Source organism: Silene latifolia, chromosome Y (genome assembly GCF_048544455.1).
Source record: "Silene latifolia isolate original U9 population chromosome Y, ASM4854445v1, whole genome shotgun sequence".
NCBI lineage: Eukaryota > Viridiplantae > Streptophyta > Magnoliopsida > Caryophyllales > Caryophyllaceae > Silene > Silene latifolia.
The window spans coordinates 290,478,658-290,499,542 of NC_133538.1; the positions used below are offsets into that span (position 1 = coordinate 290,478,658).

The 20,885-nt window shown below is 40.6% G+C and overlaps 3 protein-coding genes across 7 annotated transcripts in view; all 3 read right to left on the reverse strand.

Moving 5' to 3' along the window:
• LOC141634303 (uncharacterized) overlaps nt 1-20,885 on the reverse strand; it is a 29,566-nt gene that overhangs the window by 3,160 nt on the left and 5,521 nt on the right. For 2 of the 5 annotated variants that reach the window (XM_074446522.1, XM_074446526.1), the window contains exons 9-14: nt 20,376-20,586; nt 19,590-19,790; nt 17,883-18,015; nt 17,013-17,126; nt 14,823-14,927; nt 13,614-13,804 (exon numbers count right to left, since the gene is read on the reverse strand). Coding sequence is in view for 2 of the 5 variants with exons in the window: in XM_074446526.1 (XP_074302627.1) it covers nt 19,777-19,790; nt 20,376-20,586 (225 nt within the window). In the remaining 3 variants the exon portion in view is untranslated. Of the gene's footprint in view, nt 1-13,613; nt 13,805-14,822; nt 14,928-17,012; nt 17,127-17,882; nt 18,016-18,098; nt 19,073-19,589; nt 19,791-20,375; nt 20,587-20,885 lie in introns of those variants that run through there. The other 3 variants (XM_074446523.1, XM_074446525.1, XM_074446524.1) reach the window with 3 other exon arrangements.
• LOC141630913 (ATP-dependent DNA helicase pfh1-like) lies at nt 7,238-8,080 on the reverse strand. The gene has a single exon (XM_074443653.1). The coding sequence runs from the start codon at nt 8,078-8,080 to the stop codon at nt 7,238-7,240; it is 843 nt and encodes a 280-aa protein (XP_074299754.1).
• On the reverse strand, nt 8,232-12,061 carry LOC141630914 (uncharacterized). Its single transcript, XM_074443654.1, has 4 exons — nt 11,583-12,061; nt 11,435-11,505; nt 11,053-11,342; nt 8,232-10,336 (listed from the first exon to the last, which is right to left on the reverse strand). The coding sequence occupies exons 3-4, from the start codon at nt 11,114-11,116 to the stop codon at nt 8,232-8,234; spliced, it is 2,169 nt and encodes a 722-aa protein (XP_074299755.1). The 5' UTR covers nt 11,117-11,342; nt 11,435-11,505; nt 11,583-12,061.

Sequence of the window (20,885 nt, forward strand, 5' to 3'; positions counted from 1 at the left end):
ATCGGCAATCACACAAATCCATTCTTATTCTGTACCAACACCCACACTTGCAATTGCAACCTGTATGACCATCAAACTCTCTTGTCGCATTCTACTCCTCTTAAGATAAATGTTACGCCCTCGTAACTTGCTAATACTAGGTCCTTTACTATGCCTCCCATAAACCTCATTACCACCGCATGTCAACGATCACCCACTATAACCCCAACACCTACAACCATTCCTATGACCAGGACTCTCTTTCTTTAACAGTTCTCGTGCCTCAATTATTCGGTACTCCCATAACATATATCATAAAATCCTCAGTATAACCACTACTCCATCTCTTCTACATTACCACCAAACGACATACTTCTATATACTTATACGCTCATCTTCACGATCTAAACTCACAAGCCACAAATGTTACACACTCACATCAGCTTTTCAAGTTCATCACTTCTATTACCACAAAACTCACCCTTGACTTAACATGATACTAAGTCCTAAAACTCCGTACTCCCTCTCCCAAGGAAAGGTGCTAAACCACTTGTAGTTCCAGTTCAATACCACACATGCTCCACAAACTCTTGCTACAACTACGCCCACCAATGCCTCATCTAAAACAAGATCAAAATTACTGTAACAATCTCTCACAAACGTGTCCCATCAACAGAATATCACTATACCATGACAACAACGAAAACATATACAACTCTATTTCATATCATACTCTACCCTCATTCCCAAACTTAACCTGGTAAAAAAAAACATCAATAAACAAGACAACTGTCTATCTGCACAAACTGAAACTCGCAGGGAGCAACATCAAACAAAACAACAATCTATGTATAACTGGTATATACTGTCGAAACTCGAATCATAATCATCCCGCCTACTCCACCACAACCGATGACGGCATTGCAACCCCGCCACCAACAGCCGCACCGCAGTGCGAAAATACCCGCATCACAACACTAAGTACCGTGCCCGGATCACCACCCGAGGCACCACAACTACACCGATAGACATCACAACATACACAATCCCATAAACACTGACTCAATATAACATCTCGGACAAGAAAAACTTAATCAAGACTGCTTTACTAGATTATAACACAACATATTATACGGAATAAACTGACAAGAATCTCATGAACATCATCCTTACCATTTCACGGAATAAACATGTATCATCAATAAACATACAATTTTAACTATCCATGCCAGATCAATCAAATTATTACCTTTTGAACCTCATTCCATTAGTATACCGTACCCAACATAAATTACAAAACATTCATATAACAACTTTATAGTTATCACACCATACCACTTCTTGTGAGGTTAGAACCTCACACAAACATTTACACATATCATAGACCCGTAATCACATCCAACTAGTCAATCTTGATCACGTAAGTTACCACTTGACAATGAATATCTCTTATCCGGACTTAACTCAGGTGTCCTTCCTAACATATCTTCTCTTACACACAATTATCACCCATCCGGCAAATGTAGCCATAACATCAGTACCCAACTTCCAGCGAACACCTCGTATATCCACATCTTATACTTCCTCACAACCAAACATACTAACCACCTCCACAAAATCAACCTCATTAGAACAACTAACTTCCCCAAAGTAACATCATCCTCAGCCACTAGTGACACTACTATGACACCAACATCCTTCATGTGACTACTCTCTTACTATCACTTCTTAATATAACAATCTGTTTCCTCTCTTTGGTTATCATCCCAAATAACGAACATCCAATCCATCAACAAGATTTACCTCAACACTATTCCCAATTCTATCCTTTATCATATCGTTACCTAACTCTCCACCAAAATCTCAGATCGTGTAACCACTCTACAAGCTCCTTATTCCCTTAATACCTCGAAACTCACGGCTAACACGTCGTCCTGCTCTCCTATATAACCATTAACTCACACCCTCTAGTGGGGATATCGTACATTTCATAATTTCCTACCTTCATGCTCCTTAACTCCGGTCAACGTTCTCTTAACTTACTTCCATCCCTTTTTCCCTCCTTTTACTCAATAATACCAAGTAATAATTCATCTCCTTTCTCTTTCTACCTAACTCTTTAGTCATTTGTTTATTTTCCATAGCTCCACAACTCTAATTCCATTAATTCATATCAATATCTTATCATTCTTATTATCATTTATCATCGCTCATCTTGCTTCACACTCACCCTTGTCAGCATCAAGTCCACGCACTAACAGTTACTCTTCAATTTGTCGTATCTCCCTTTCGCATCTCTAGAAACCAAAATTCACTTCATACCGTTTGTCCAAAGAATTACACACTAGGCTCACCCCTTGATATTCCAACTTCCCAAACTTAGCCACTATCTACAAATCCACATCGCGATATAACTTCCTTTAAGTTCATTACATACCCCTCTTCTCTATCCCTCTACGACATCCTTTCATTTCATATATCCTTACGCAACACAATGCTAACCGTCTCCCTCCATAAGTCCTTACACATCCCAATATGCCACTAATCGTATCCCTCATATCAATCTTTCATTCTCACGTTTCTTTAAACTTACATCACTTTTGCTCATATATACTTACTTTTATATTACTCAACACACGACTATATCACTCACCCTATCTCACAAAACATGCTCTTTACCGCGATTAGCTTATCATTCTTCCCTTTCCTTTTTCCACTATCTCTCACAACCACATTAACACATGTCTTCCTTATCCAACACATGTCCCTCCATAAGCCGTCATTCTCCATGTCATAACTTAGGTAACTTACGTATCAAGACCGTCTCACATATAAAAGAATGCGTTAAGACTCAAAACATACATGTGTATATACCCTACGACTCAAAACAATGCAAAAACATAGCCACCGGCTCAAAACAAAAGTAAGAACATAGCCACCGACTCAAAGTAGCCGCCCAATGAGGTACTCGGTCGAGTACATAACATACTAGGTCGAGTACAAGGTACTCGGTCGAGTAACTATATTACTCGGTCGAGTTTTCGACTCCAGAAGCAAACTCAATTGTCGCAGAAGGATTACTCGGTCGAGTATTGGGAATACTCGGCCGAGTAGACCTTACTCGGTCGAGTATGAGACTACTCGGCCGAGTTCACGACTCCACGCTAAACAAGTATTATCACAGAGAGATTACTCGGCCGAATATGGAATACTCGGTCGAGTATAAAAGATACTCGGCCGAGTAGGGACTACTCGGTCGAGTATCGGCGCAGTTCTCAGCACCGACCAGTTTTCGTAAAACAGTCATATCTCCCTCGTTACTTGGTCATTTTGGGCGTGTGACCTATCGTTAGAATCGTAAGAGGACAAGCTATCACCCCAACTTGGAATCACAGCAATATCATTTCTAGAACTCGACTTATGTCAGTTTTAAGACAACCCTTCCGTAAGCGATCTTTATACAAATCAAGTTTCCTAAGCCAAAACAACTTGAACATACATAAGGCAACAAGAACAACTCAATACTTCAAGAAACCAGTATACAAGTGAACTCTTATCATACGTTCATGTATATAGACACATGCCCGTAACCATATGCTACTACCAGCAATCAAGCATTAACATCATCATGTTCATATGCACATGTACCACTACCATACTTCATGCTCAAAATTCTATTAAACAGGTAACATAATCACATTCTTCATGCTCAATATCAACCAGATACAAATTCACAATTCAGCTTTCATATTTTACCATGTTCCAACACTTAACATGCCAACATATTCGTGCTTAAAGTTTAACATCACAATCCTCGATGCATCTTTCAACAACTATCACATTCCACTTCTTTCATCATTTCATCCAACCATGCACAAGATTCAATCTATAGATATCAAACACACATGAATCAAACATACAACAGTTTTCCCCCATGTGACCGGCTTGAGATCGTAAGGGCCTTAATGCGACTTTGGGACGTCTCCCAAGTCTTTGCGGTAGCTCCAAACAACTCTCCCCGGGTTCATTTTATTTACTCCCTAAGTTCATTGGGTTCATTTGTTTTAGGTGCCGGAATCGTCGGCTCTGATACCACTTTGTAACACCCCCTCATACCAAGGTACCTTACCAAGGACTACCTTAGCATGAAAGGTTGTTACCATCTCGGTTTCCCGAGGTTAGTATATCAAAGTTACAATTTCCAAACAACATTTATATAAAGTATAAAGAGTTAGCGAATACATTATCTCAAACCAACTCAAACTAAAAGGGTAAGAACTTCAATACAATGAAATCATTGCGGCTAAACTCGTAATGGCGGAAACTAGACTCGAAGTGATGTCTCCCCATGTCTGTCCCATAACTAAACATCTGCATTACCTGTCATATCTGCTCACCATCCCCGAATGGATCACCGCAGGTTTTACAAAACAACAACACGGGGTCGATTACATCGCATAATTCAAATAAGACAAACAAATAGCGTAACCGGCTGATCATCCTCCATCCCCGGTCTCCTGATTTCACACATTAACCGACTACACACCGAAGTGTGTAGCCCCGCTGATTACCCATCGCAACAGGTAATCCTCGCCGCCGATGGGTGACCGCAGCCCCATCCCCACCTAGTCCAGCTCATCAACGAGCGACTAATAATCCCTGTCCCTTAATGTGCACATCCCCTCCCGTGACGGGTTCCACGGAGGGCGAACTAGGGTGTGAAGCCACTCCCATAAGTGACTCCACCACAATCACACATACCACAAAGAACGCATTGTCACAATACCACCACCGTCACAACACAACCACATCACCACCGTCACCACAACACCAACAATCCGATGATCAGCAGACAACAATCATACACAATACAACAAATGTCTCAAATCAATTACACAAGAACTGAGTAGGGAAACCCTACCTTTTCGCAATCCGCTACGCTGTAATCAATCATACAAATGCACAACTAGTAACACATCATCACCTACAACAACGATAATCAACAATCAACAACATATGATGACCAGAACCCTAGACTCCCAAATTAACCAAATTAGGGTTTGTTAACTTATAAGAATGACAATAGATGAACAAGGATAAGACACTTACTACGGCGATTGACACGGAATGAGATGCTAGAACCCACAATCGACGACCATTGACTTGGAATTGATGAAGATGATTAGAGGAGAATGAACGTAGTTTATGTTTTTGGGGAGAAATGACTTTTGAAATCGATTTAACGATATAACCTCTAATCATTTAAATCAAACCCGCAGAAATAATATCCGTCAGGCCGGATACTCGGTCGAGTATAGGGTATACTCGGCCGAGTATCCTCTACTCGGTCGAGTATTACCCATACTCGGCCGAGTATTCCTAGGCAGAAGCCAAACAGAATACCCAACACACTTTACTCGACCGAGTAGGCCATACTCGGTCGAGTACCAGCCTATAAAATCCGTAGTGTTACAATCTTCCCCCCTTAAAAAGAACTTCGTCCCCGAAGTTCCAACCCAACCTATAAAACATGAACACCTAACACTAACTCCGCCAACCACGCTTACTAGATAACCTATCCTCTCGATATAGACTCCATAATATTATCGAATAACCATAAAATAATGTTGCCAACCTTATCTCACTTCCATAACACTCACTAGCAACTCAATACCAAGATAATCCACAAAATAAGATCAACCATCAAAACAGAATGTTACAAATATTGTAAATAAGTAATTGGGTATGATGTAAATAAGTGGGGTATGAGTGGAAAAGGGTGGAGTTTGATGTAAAAATAGTGGGTTATGAGTGGCAAATATTGTAAATAAGTTATGGGGTATGAGGACAAAATGGTCATTTGGCATTCCTTTTTAGGAAATAGGTAGAGTGGAGTTGATTGAATGGAAAAGGAAATATGGTAAAGTGGAGTTGAATGAAGGAAGTAGTATTAATTAGTCTTATTGTAGTGGGGTATACCCGTTTAAATCTGTAGACGGGTTTAGTACATTACCGCGTTCATAATACGGACTAATTAGCGAGAGGTGGTGTATAAAGATAGTTGTTAAAGTGGGATGTGTTATCTTTGGAATAGTTCAGGTTATTTGTTTTGTATACCCCTCCCTTATTTCATATTTCTCTCCCTTTATTCGTTTCTTTTTAATAATGTGATTGTATTTTTTTCTTCCACTATATATGTTTGTTTTTTGTGTGTAAAATGTAAATCTATTAATCTTTTAGTTCAATTGTCGCTTCTTTTACGTGTTTACTATTACAAGGCTATAACGTAATTCTATGCTGTCTTTATGAAGCGACTATTATAAGGGACGTTTCCATAGTAGAGTGCCTAGTTTTATGATGTTACGTTAAATATTGTCACGGTTGTTAATAGATAGTTTTATTGAATATCAGCCAAAGTTTACAAATTGCTTTGGTGAGTTTCTGATAATTTTGGGCTCACACTCAAAGTATGTTTTTTTTCTTCTCTATCTTTTTTTTTTGGAAAAGTAAAAAACACCCTTTAAGGTGAGGACGTTTAAGTGTGTTAAATAGAATGTTTTACACCAGATAATTTTAATACTAACTATGCAAGATTTCATATTTTGTTTACATAGAGGGGAAGAAGTTGTTCTCATAAACATACTATTAAATCTGACATTCATTTGTCTGGTGTTCTAGTGACCACCTTTTAGTACACACAACAAGCATAGCAAGGTAATTTACAACAGTTGGCAGAGTGTGCAAAAAACACCAACATCCAGCTTAAAGAAGCTTCAGGGAAGAATCTAGCAGCAGAATAATGTCGCTTAGACGAGAGTACAGGCTACGTATTCTTACGCATGGCAATGGCAGGCATTGAAACTTTACCGCAAATGTCGAATTCCAAATGTATCGTGCCCTTGTTTGTGAGTCAAAATTAGTCTACTGAAAAATGAAAGAAAACGCCACATATCATTGTTGATCTTAAATGGAATAAAAGAATATGTAGACAAATGTTATGGTCGGTAGTTTACCTTGAAGTGGCAGTCGCTTAAAGAATTCCAGCAAGGGTGAGAGCATCGTATGATACGACATTTCTGACAAAAGTTGCAGGGACTGTTTCAGGCCCTGGTGCCGCCACAACAGTAACCTGGCTTGATTTTCGAGCCCGGAATAGTGCGACATACAGGTGACCATGAGAGAAGCATGGGACGCGGTAAGTACATCGCTACTACGACTTAAAGTCTGTCACGACACTTGTTAATCGACATTGCAAAGCTCACTTTAAAGGGAACCGATTTCTTTGAAAGCGAAAAGGATAGTTAGTCAAGGAGGAGGCGAGAAGCTTGATGCGTGGTATAAGTACACAGTCTCCTTTGTGTTGGCCCGTCATAATGACACATTCAATTGTGTTCGGTAAAAATCTCTTGCAAATCAGGCGTGTGCCGTTGCATAAGCCTAATGATGGTTGGAGGTTCCGGATCAGAATAACAGGACAATTTTCTTTAAGAATCAGTTTGTGAGGACTCATTCCACCAGGATTTAGTTTGTTGATAAATTCTGCCGGGTAAACTGCACAGGTATCATCTAACATTGAATCGTGGCTTGTGTAGGTTACAGCCTTGCCGGGGAACTTGTCAATCAGAGCATCGTTAATGGCATCTACATCGTCGTTTAGCGGTGTCAGAATCGCTCGATTTGTAAAGATGTCGGGATCAAATGTGCCAAGGTCCAATTCTGGAAATGCAAGTGCCGCCAAACCGCTTATCGGGTTTGGGTCATCGCTGTCCAGCACCCTGACCAACCCATCTGGTAGTTCTATGTTTTCATATTCCTTGGTTTGCAACTCGCCGTTACAAAGTGCAAGCAAAAACCGTGCAAATTCAGGATCATCTCTTGCTCGGAGATTTTCAGATAAGCTAAACTTCGTTAACTTTGGCCAGAGGTGTGAGCTGAACAAACTGGCTTCCAATACCTCACGTTGCGACTTTCGGGGTAGGATTGGAAGTGTTTGCCTAAAGTCACCGCCAAACACAACGATTTTCCCGCCAAAAATCTGTTCTGGGTTACATAAGTCTCGGAGCAGATGGTCTAGAGACTCGATATTCTGCCGCTTTGACATCGAAGCTTCGTCCCAGATTATCAAGCTTGTTGCCCGAATCAACGCAGCGAGACTACTTTGCTTAGGAATGTCACATGTTAAAGATATGTCACATTCCAAGGGAATTTTGAATTGTGAATGGGTGGTTCGCCCGCCGGTATGTTCGCTTGCACTATGCTGATGATGTTGTTGGCAGGACTATCTGCCCCATTAGGCGTACTTCAGCGTACAACGCTTTGTATAGGAAGGTTTTACCAGTGCCACCCGGCCCATCTACAAAGAATGCACCTGGTTTAGACATGCGTACATGTTCCATAATTGTGTCAAACGCCTCCTTCTGAGCTGAATTTAGGAGTGCCTTACATAACGTGCAGTCCTTAGGTATTGCTGCGTCAAAGGCATCAAATATATCTCTAGTGCGCCTCATTTCATCATCGTTGCAAGTATCTAGATGTTCCAGACCAAACTCCGCCATAGTTTTCCCCATAGCTTCTAAGTACCTCTCCACTGAACGAGCTGTTAGCTGGCTAACTTTCCGTGGGTCGGCTGGGAACTTTAGTCGAAAATCGTCTGACAATGATTCATAGTGTGTATCCCATAACAATGATGGATCCTTTGGTTGTGCGAAAATGAGCAATGTTGAGAAAAGGCGACGAAGTGCTGTAGGCATTTGTACTGCGCAAGCCTCCGCCATGCATAGCTCAGCAGCATCTTCTTCTTCAAGCAGCCTGTGTCGGAGCGCTGCCTCTTGGAATGTTGCACATATATACCCGTTCACTGTTTTCAATAACTCAAATGATGTAGGACCCCGGATGTGTAGGAGCAGAAGTCTTAGGAAAAAGCGCTCCCCTTCAGCCGGTGCTACAAAAACAAGCCTGCCAATCACAATAACTTTGTTTCTCCTTTTTTCCCAAGTTCTGGTTCCAGTATCCCAACGGTAATGTTCATTAAACTCCCCGTATAATAGTTTGGGGCAGTCTTTAGTTGCGCTTTTCTTGAAAAACTCAGTAAGAGGGGTGCGACTCCTTTTCTCATCAGCAATTACATCAGCCAAGTTATCTGTTGATTTCAGGCGTATTGTCTGCATGTTGGGTAGGTGCATTTGCAGGGGCATTACTGGTGGGTGTGTTTCAAATAAATCAAATCCGAATATCCGCCAAGCTGCTTCGCACGGAGATACCCATCGTCCTGATTGGAATTGCGCTATTTCATCTATTGTTGTGGGTTCTTCGGCGTCCGTAACACTAAAGGAAATTTTTTCGTGGCCTTTGTATATATACTTATACAAATATTTGACTGCATGCATTGTTGAGCATACCTCAACATTCAGGTGACAATCGAATAAAGCCAACAAGTACGGGTTATACGGGATAACCCATCTGTTGTCTAGTTCATGATCCCGAATAAGCACCTTTTCGCCTGTGTTCCGCCTTCTATACTCTGGATATCCAGCACCATTAACTGTTGTGTCAGATGTGTAGGACTTTGGGTATTCGTATTTGCAACACCCAGGACTGTTAGCATGCTTCATGCATGAACATGCAGGGTTAAGTTTGCCACAAGGACCGTGCATCATGTGTTTAAGCACAGTCTTACGGAGGGCAGGGTTAGCCATTGACGGTATTTCAGCACAGACAAATTTGTCAAAATCTGCCGGACATTTCAGTCTATACCCATCTTTTAGAATTATCAGGAAGTGTACATGGGGGAGGCCTCTTTTCTGGAATTCAACCACGTATACGTAAGCTGCAACTTCTCCAAAAATGTGCTTTTCCACAATCTGTTTCTTCAGAGCTAAAAGCTTAGCACGGAAAACTCTTGCAACTAAGTCCGGCCGATTATGAGCCTCTTCTCCTGGTGCTAGGTGGTCTTTTATTTCGGGCCAGGTAGGATTGCATGTCATAGTGACAAACAAGTCAGGTTTTCCAAACCTGTGTACCAAGGCCATTGAATTCAGGTATCTTTTTTTCATGTCCCGAGGTCCCCCCAAGAAAGTCAGTGGCAGAATCACTCTCTTGCCAACGTTCGCTGCACGACGTTCACCCGTTCCGACAGTATCAATAATTCCCTGGTATAATTCAGCCCTTATCGTCTCTTGATTATTTATGAAATAATCAAGCCGCGTGTTTTCAATTTTAACGTACATGTCCACCACATACTGTTGGAAGCACCGACCTGTCCGCAGGAGCATATTACCGGGGCGGTTTTGTAACTTGTAGCAGTAATATTGCCGGCACGATATAATTTTATCCTTTGGACCATAGCCTTGCTCGGCGCCTATTTTTTTATTCAAGGGCAACAAAACAGTAAGTGTATATACCATGTCAAAATGTCAAAACACGTTAACTGAAGAGTGATGCACATGGAATAAATAATAAATAAATGCTTGTAAGTTTACATACGGTTTGATTCATCTTCTAATAGGCCTTCGACGGTCTGTGTAAGTTCTAAAGACGCCCTGTCAAGAGCGTGGTTTTTTGTTTGGATCGTGCCCGGGGTTACTTTTCGGAGCCCTTGCACCCACCCACATTCCCCGGACGGGAAAAGCAATGGGTACTGCAAAGGATCATAACAACCATAGTAGTGCATTATTCGATGGGACTGGTTGTCCTTTGCAGTTACAGTTATATGCGGGGTGCTAGACTCGCTAGAAGATGAATTTTCCGTCCAAATAACAGCTACCTCATCAGACGTGGGTGCGTTGTACACTCGCTGGTCCAAAACAGTGTTCCTGTTTAGTTTTATTTGGGTATTTTCATCTATGGGTAATTCTTTAAGGGATCGAAAGAAGCGCGCGTAAGGATTGGACTGGGTAATCTGCATTAGGGTGTTAACTATATCTCCCCTTACCTCTGAGAAGCAACCAGTTCGATTAAGCGCCTCATGCCGCCCATCATAGAAATAAAGTTGTAGATATTTTGGCCTACCATCATTGGGAAGTAAAGTAGGTACGTGATGATATATTTGGCCATGGAGAGTAAAAACATAAATACCTTTGAGGGTGGATGCAACATAATTTCCGCCAATAGAGCTAAAAGCAAAGAGATTGTTGTACATGCTTGCGTACGCGCGGAAATGAACTGCATCCTCATCAGGGGAGGTATACAAGCGTACTAATGCAGGAGGATATGCATTTGTAGGTAACTGAATAGCTCCATTAGCACAGCAGAAAAACGGGGTTTCGTATGCAAACTTTTGTGCGTTGCACTTAACACATACCCCACCGTGCGGCAACTTCAATTGCTCTGTAGGTAACGGTTGTGCGCGTGAGCTGCAGGTAACCCTGCGTATGAACTGGACATAAGAAAGTTAGCAGCAGTATTAGTTCACACGACGTTGCAGTAACATCAACAATAAAGTGTTCATGGAACTTACTCGGTTGTCGGTTGATTTGGGCCTTTCTTCGTCTTTTAGGCTGCGGCTGTATAGGTGTTTCAGGCACATTGCTCCAGGGGTGAGTATTTGGGTTAGCTGATTTTTTTTGTATCAACAGCAAAAGGAATGCACACAGGACGCACAGTACCTTATTCCAGTACGGTCGCAGTAAATAATTGTCGTTCTGGCTCGTTTGCCGCCACGCATAACTGGCCTAGGTGGAGGGGTAGTTGTAAGTAGGCCTCTATCTGGCGGTCGTCCCGTTAAGGAGCAACCTCCCTGTACTTGTGGCACCATTAGTTAAGAACAGAATTTAGGCAAAGCTTTGGGGGACTTGTACTACGGAACAACTATATGCTCAAGAGACCGGGGCATTTATAGGCTCACAAAGCATGGGTAGATGGTAGGTTGTTTTGTTAGGTGCGGATGCTCGGTTAATCGCCACACTACACACAGTAAGGTCCATATGCGAAATGGTTACACCGTAACTAAGAAATACATGTTTTCCCAGAAATGCATGGAATATGGTCACAAGAATGACGAACTGTTATGGCTAGGCTTCTTAAGTACCGAGTCCTATAATAAGCTATGATCATTAAATACGTCTTGGAAGCATAAAAAGTTTCCTGGTATGCATATGCAGTACCTAGCTTATTATTATTATTATTATTATTATTATTATTATTATTATTATTATTATTATTATTATTATTATTATTATTATTATTATTATTATTATTATTATTATTTTGTTGTTTGTTTAGCTGGGGAACTTGCAACCATCTAGAAAAAAAACTACCGGCTATTCCAACCACTACAAGTAATATACTGCTCGTTTCCAAAATTTGCAGCAGGTAATTACATGTTCAGTTCGTCCTACTCTCTTCCTTATCTTCTCTTTCTAGTTACTCTTTTTTTTTTTTATGTGTGCTTTCTATTTGGCTTACCTTGTCCTTTTTTTTCTTGTCTATAATTGAGTTGTTTACATAACGAAAAGGAATGCGTCTGTGCATTTGCTAATTAATGACACAATTTTAAACCCAATTTGAAGAAATGTACAGGACTACGCAACAATGTTGCTTCACACATTTTTTATTTTGAGAAAAGTGAACATAGTATTACAACCGAGTAGTAGCAAGCTTTAAAAACATTCATTCAAAATACATCATAAACCTACCGAAACATACACGCAGCAAATATATACAAACACTATTATAGTGTCAAAAAGTTACAAGTTCATCCCTATCTATTAGGATTATGAAATAGTGGATTAGTGAAGTTCTAAGCATTCCATATCAAAGGTTTATTGCCAAAACGGTACGCGAGCCACACACTCATTTCATTCTTAGGTCTCCTAGCATGGCATGCAGTTATGCCTTTTTGAAGCGGTCAAACATCGACTCAACATTCTTAGAAACCCTAAAATAGCGGATGGGGGGGGCTTTGCTCGTGCAGGCCGAACATGTGCCCTATGCTCGCAAGTCGCACACAATTTCATTTTTTTAGGTGGTGGAGGGGGGCCATTGGGGCGAGGGATCTGAAAAGCAGAGGCACGTGGCGTGGTGGCCCCTTCCTCAAGGAGCAAGCATGATGGTTCAAATTCTTCTTCTATGCCTGTTAGGCGCGCTTTTACAGCAAGGTAACTTTCTCGCTCCAGTGCTGAATCGAGGGTAAGACGATTGGTGTCAGGAGTATCATAGTTTGCATCTATGATCTCAAGTTTAAGTATTGGTATGACATATTCGATCGCCTGCTTAGCTACGTCATTTTTTGCAGGTTCGGGAAAGCCGAAGCAGTCACTCACTATGTCCTTCGTCCCAATAACCACCCCAGGGAGGGACACGGTAATGAATGCAGTATACCGGTCGTTCCCATGCCGGAGAACATTCAATGTTGTACAGTGTATTGGAAACTTTTGATTTAGGAGCCTCAATAATGAAACACAATCAAGAGCCACATTTTTTTGAGTACCTGAACAGGCATTTGGGGGCTCTTCATTCAGCGGGGTGTTAGTACGGCCTTTCATAAGCTCCTGTAATTCTAGGCGTTTCAACCTATACATGCCACCAAACCTTTGCAATAGTTCCCTCTTGGAGTGGGTAAAATCTTTAACTGTAACATTGTATTTGGTCATGATATCGCGAAACGACTTGCATTTGCATGCTCACATGATTCCTCAGGGGTTACGGCTGGGCCACCAGTGTATATGAAGGCAACTTGTTCACCTTCTGGGCGGACTGAAAGGTATACACTATTACTGGTCCCATTTACGTACCGGTATTCAGGGCTTGAGAATCTTAAGCATTCTGCTATTTGCTCAATCAAGGGTTGGAAAGGAATTACTACTTGCGTAGGTGCAGGACCTATGACCTGTAATTTAATTATTTTTCTGTATAGTAAGAAGTCGTCTAGAAAAAAATAATGGTGCATACTCCTGATAAAGGGAACGTGCAGAGGTGTGCGTGAAGCAATTCACTTTAAATACGTGTTAGGCGGATCTAAGGTTAGCTCGATGTGCTGCGAGACTATGGGTTTGCAAATAAACAAGCAGCTCCAACTGCAGGAACATTGATCTAGGCTAAACTTCTATAGTTTTTAGTTGGGGATTTTTTGAGCAAGATATTTTAAGAAAGCACAGATTTGAACTCTGCACATTTCAGCGCACATTAGACATAACCAATGTAATATTGAGTGGTTTGTACAAATTATTATAAACTTGAAATGATCAAAATCTAAATGGATGTAGTCATGTTAGCTAATCCTTACCCCTTTTATCATTTCTTCAATATTTATGAATGGACACGAAAAAACTAACATGGATGTATATTTCCCTACCCCTAAATGGATGTATATTTCCTTAGCCCTAAATGGATGTAATCATATCAGAATCATTGGTGAATCATTGATGTAATCGAAAACTAAATTATAAAAAAGGAAATGATAGAGCTGTACATATACCCATACATGTATACAGATGAATAAAATAATAAAACACAACGAATAGTTTCATGTTGATGAACCAAACTGTGAATTTCAGGATGTTGACCTTAATTGTCAAAGGCTAACCACATCAAGGCACATAATTTATTGTCTAGATACGACATTTTGTTTTGTAGGTTTCATCTAGTTTACACCATGTATCTTAAACACAGAGATAGTAAGATGCAGTTGGTGACATAACCATGTAGTAAGAACTATTCGCCAGACAGACTTATTTTTTATTTTAGTTTTTTCCATAAGAATGTATAAAGCATAACAAAGAAGAATGCACAAAACAGACTATTTAAAGGTAGCCTATAGAGTGTTTTTTTTGTTAAGGAAGAAGTGCAAATATTTGTGTACATATTAACCAAAGTAATGCAAATGTAATCATATGGGCATAATATACCTTTGGTGAGGCAGAGGAAGATCCTGGTGTATGCTCCGCTGCATTATCCATGCTACTTTGTACTGAGTAAGCTTCACCCTTTGGTATGCCCTTGGTGTTTAGTCACTGAGGATATAGAAATTTAGCATACATATACCCATGTATATATATAAACAATTAAAGGGTACATTGGTTGTCTAAAGTTAATGTTATAATATACCATCTAAACAAGCACAAGTACAACATCTATGTAGATCAGATGCTAACTATTATTTTACACGGATAAGGCGTGTTTAATTGTTAATTCTGTAATGGGTCAGTTCGGCTGTTATCTAAACGTATAATTAGTAATGATAAAATATTCTCACTCACCACCTTTTTTTTAAAAAAATAAAAATTACAACGATATGTTTACCATTACAAATTTGACTTAAGTTTATACAAGTTTAATCTCTTTTTTTTTGGTTGTGTTGGGGCTGGTATAATGAATCGCAACGTAAAAACATATTTAAGTTGAGTCACTAATAGAGATTGCACACTATCAGCGTCGGAGGGGAAGCCCGAATTGAAGTGGACAAGCGTTGTTGTTTGCAACCAAGTTTAACAAGTGAATATCACTGAGTAATACATGCGGCGTTCATTTGCGAGACCCCAAATTATATTAAATACAACAGGCCATTAGGAGTCTAATATCAATAATACAAATACAAGTACAACAATCCTGTCCAAAATCAATAATACTGTCTAAACAAATACAAGTACAACACTCTTGTAAACGGATGTAAATAAATATATATGTTGCGGGAGTCGAGTCTAATCGTTTTTTTTTTTTACATATATTAGTTCATGCTAAATGTCCACATTTTTTCCCAACAGAAGAAAAATATCTAATGCTATCACTCCTCCCAACATATTTAGTTAGATCATGACCAAGTTGATATGATTATTGGCTGTTAGATTGAAGAAAAGTTTGTGTATGATGTCATATTAGTTGCATCATCTCTACAATTCTATCCATGTTTAACGGCAGTCTGAATCACTCCTTGCAGTCCACTCCTTTTTTGCACAATTAAGGGGGTTGTGTTATTTAGGTTGACTATTGGGTGGTATAGTGTTAGGTAATGGGCATAGTACTTGGTTTGTGTGACCTCTTATTTTTCTGTGGAGTTGTGGTTAGTATAATTCGTGTATTTGGGAAACCGTCTTGTTGGTCATCCGGACACCTCTCTTTGTGGTACGTCGCATGCTCTACAACCTCGAATTCTGATGCATCAATCAATGTATTACGTTCGTTTCGAATGTTTAGGTGCATGAACATTTTGCCACCCACACTTATCCGTATGGCGATCATAACCGGAAATCCCCAAACACCATCGTAACTTACGCAAGGGGGAAAAAAGTACGCATTTATTTAGTAGACTTATAGGAAAAAAATAATGCCTCTGTTACAAGTAATAACACTGTTTTTGGGACAAATCAGAGAGGTTAAACTTACTCTATGTACAAATAGAAGACTTGAACACTATTAGTTATAACAATAAACAGTAAGGTTATGACACACAATTTTTATTTAACGCTATTAAGGACTTATTAAGCCTTGTGCATATCCTTAAGTCTATGGCAAGGCGTACAGTTACAACGGAGAACGCGTCAATGGTCCTCTATAATAAAAAGTCACCTACAGATACAAGCGTAGAATAGTGCTTGTAACAGTGGTATTGTCTGAAAAAAATAATTACGGTGTATGTGTGGTGCCTTATTTGGCCGTCATCGTTTGTCCTTTTAAAACTAAAAAGCGGTGCCAGTTGTTAATTGAGCGTAGCCTATTAAGCAAAATTGTAAACATTACAGTACGTAGCACACGCATAAAAGGCAACAGGTTTCTTAAATTATCAACTTGGCAATGAACTGCCATCCAAAAAGGGACCTCAACGTTATGACGTTAATTTGATAACGGGTGCTGCTGTTGTACAGGCAGGTGGCCTGGGTACGATTTAAATCAACGATTACCCACACACGTGTTCCTAGATTAAAACAAGTCTTCCTACCCTCCGCCTCTTCCCCTCATCCTCCTCCGACGACAGCGTGAACTTAGAAATTGGGTTACAAAACATTTTAATTGTGAAGAAAACAGTCCCTATACGCCAACAGGTCTTTTAATGCTGGGCATTTTCCAGGAGATTAGAAACAGTCCAGGAAAGATAAACTTACTTAGAATCAAGTCAGAGTCTATGGGTGTTTTAGCCAGTTCCTTGTCTCATCGCCCCACAATCTGGCTCCTCTTTCTCTCGTTCTCTCCTTTTCTCTCTTCTTCTGCTGCTTTTCCTAGTTCAAATAGCTCGTTAGAGATCTATTCAAGAATTGTGTTTACTATGAGAAATGGCAGCCTTTGTACGATTGGTGCCTGGGCAATCTTCAGATGTGACAACGTGTGGTGTGGGTGGCAGTGGGCAGGGATAGGCCATGCCGCCTGTCACGCAAATAAGGATATGCTTCGCAATGTACGCATTTCATCAGCCAAACTGAGGGCTCTACAAGAACGCTTAAAACTACACCGGCCATGTACATGCACCGCTTGATTATGTGATTTAGCAGCAGTTAACCCAGTAAGATAGCATGTAATCAGACTCAAACCCCGTACTGATACACATACCCAGTCAAAAACGCAGACAACTGACGCTAGAGGTGGGACGCTTTATATATAGTACTCTCTGATCGCACTAAACTTAGGAAGGGAAACAGGAAGCTGCAAATAATATGTTAGGAGCACGCAAGTATCAGAAGCAGCAGCAACACTAACATTCAATCACCACACCGGTGTTAAAAGGTTAGCCTTAGTGTTGCTCTAAGCACAAATTGATAGAGGAGAACAATCATACACAAGGAGTCCTGGGTTAACGCGCCAGTTAGGCAGGTATGCGAATGGTTAACAACGGTCTACTGACTTATAGTCTAAAAGCTATGCTAGAATTACAATTGCCCTTCAAGCACGGAACATCAAGAAGCACAAAAGGCAGACCAAGGAACTAATGTACAATCAGTAAATGGCATCTACCATCTAAACTGGCAGAAACAACATACCTGCATATTGCAAGTCGTAGATCCCCACCATTTGGTAATACAGGCTACAGCGTGTTCATGCATTTGGTTGTAGCATGCAGGCGCTTTATATGGGGCGGTTGGTTTGCCTAGAACAGTACAGCTGCCAGTGTGCCTGTTTTACGAGAGACATATATGCTCATGAATGGTAATTGTAATGGCATTAACTTTAAAAGGATCCCAAAAAAAAAAGGTTAGGTAAGCTTTGCCACCCCAAAAAAAATACAAGAACGCATCTACAGATTAGTGTTACGGCAAAAAGCCTAGGGAAATGCAGTCAGTTGTAAGAAAAAGCTAAACTTGTCATCCATAGCATTCCATTGCAAAATGTTAGCATACAAAATACAGACTGGGTGTGCATGCGCCTGCAACACATTAACTTAGCAGTACAATTTACAAGTGCCACAAATAAGCCTAAAACATAATAAGAGTAAAAACATATCATTAGAGTTGTTTACAAAAAGACACACATAGAGTTGGCAGGTGCACTATAATTATATTGGCAGCAACCTAACAGTCAGAATTGTAGTAACTCTTGCTCCCAGAGTTGTCCTCAGGCCACATAGTGAAGTCTTCCACAAGCGGGTGTGCTTTTTCTAGGCGACGATGAAATTCGTATTTTTCCCTTTTAGTAGTATATGCCCTGCATGCACAACACATCTTCACCACATTTTGACCCCTTTGAGCCGTGATCAAACCACGTTCATTTTCTGTAACTAATTGACTATTATAATCCTCAAGTACTTTTGATGTTTCGGTTCCCACAAGGAACAATTCTGCCTACCACTTGCAAACCTCTGCTACATTTCTCTTATGAGCTTTTGAGAGCCTATTAAATACATTAGAAAGCAAAACCTCTAAACCAAGTGACTGATGGTGCTGTGTATCACCATTTTCTGGTATTGCCTTCTATACATCCGCTTTTACAAATATCCATTTGCAATCGAAGCGACCTTTCTTCGAGTCCTCATATTTCTCTATAAATTCTTCTTTGTCACCCTCATCTTGGAAGAAGGGGCGTGTGCATGTGAAGGTATTCATGTTAGGGAGGTAGTGTATTTGTGTGTAAATAATAGTTGCAGAGTTTTGATCAAGGCAAGATGATGAGGAGGTCAATTGTAATGCACTCTATTACCTTTATATAGAACCGTGACGGGGAACCTTTGCAAATCCTGTATGTTCAGTCACGGTAAGAACGACAATTTTGTACAGCAAGGGAGGATCCAGGAAGCAGAGACACGGGTATGCAAAAAAAAAAACTGTGGGTTCTACTGGTTATCTGAGTTTCGTCGGGAGCTATTTGGGGCCAAAAAGGACAGTCCAATTACATGGTGTGGGACGCTCGTCCAAAGGTGGGTGTGCCTAACTTACAGGCTGCTATGACTCATCAGACGCCAACAGCTATCAGTGGTTCACATTAGTACATGTAAAGCAGGAGCCTGTTAACCATATTCGGCTCAGAATCGGCCCACTACATGTATGTTTGCAGGCATCACACTAACAAGACCCTTCCCTTTTTTCCCCTTTTTCCCCTTATTTTTTTTATATGCCCTTTTTTTAAAAAAAAAGTTGTATGTGGCAAGGGTACGACAATGCTAATGTTAATTTGCAGGTAGCAATGCAAACAAGCAGCAAGCGCATACACAAATTTGACCACAAAGCTTAATTTTAGACCATACACCGTGGTACCTGATGGATTACAAAGAGAAGTTGTAGTCAAGTCTTTGCCTTATGCCGTCAAGGGGTGGTCAAAGTGTGTGCAGGTTAGCCTGACAGCTGCTGTGTTGGAGTATATTTGCCTCCAAACAATGGCAGGAGATGGGAGCAATATGAGGTAGGCAGTCGCGCGCTGGTTGTTGGCCAAAGCGTTGCTCGTTTAAGGAGTCTGGTCTGCACATGTAATGCATAGCAATAGCCAGCTGAGCATATCAAATAATAATTGCAGGGATAACAGTAGATTTTGAGCCTGTTGTTTAGGGTAACAGAAGTGTGACATTGTTGAGAAAATCTAGAATGGTGCCTATGTTTCAGTCAGCAATTAGGTAGATCCCCTGGTGTGGCAGCTCCCAAACAGGGAGGGCGTGGGGTGCTGGGGGTTTTAGGCAAGTGCGTGCAGCACAACGGGTAGAATGTGGATGACTTTTGCAAGAGGTCCCGTATACGCGATGTCAAAGTAATCTTTGAGTGATACCCGATAAAACCTGCCCGGTAAAGGCAGTGCTTTCTCTGCAGTTTTGGCATGCCAATGCAGGAGATGTTGAGTATATCCCGGAATGATGATTAAGTTTAGCACGAGTCTGGTTTGATGTACGAAATTGTAAAATGAGCACTAAGAACGTCTATTACTCGTTAATATTTGGTTTTTATCATTTAATTATACGGGTTACTTGACCACTTCAAAGTAAAATGGCATCAACAAAGTGAGGGGCACCAAAGAAGAAGCCTCCATAAGAGTTGTTCAAAAGCAATAATTACCTGGAAAATCAACACGGACAATCCCACCACGTTGTTTCTGGATGACCATACTTTCCCACCAGCCATCGGTCTGCCATGCATCTTTGACCGTTAAATTCAATTCCCAGTCACGTGCAAAACGCCATATTTTCCTTGGTTTCGACCCACTCCCATTGGTGATTTCCTCCTTCTGAGAAACCTCGGGCTTATTTGCGTCAGACGTGCAAATAATCTGTGCACAAATAGCAAGCAACTTCAAGCATCAGATAAACGCCAAAGAAGCATTTAAGAGAATATTTTGCATAGAGGCAGAGACATAAGTGAGGCCTTAAAAGCGTATTGCCGAGATCAATTCAATGACGACAAGATAACAACATAGATTTCGTGTCATTATTTGGTTATTAGTTACCAGAGAAATTTGGTTAATAAAAGGGGGTTTCAAAACAGTTACATAGGGTTTCCCGATTTTCACCAAGCTCACATCCTCAAACTGAGCTTTCACAGTAATATATACTCCCACTTTTTCTAGAC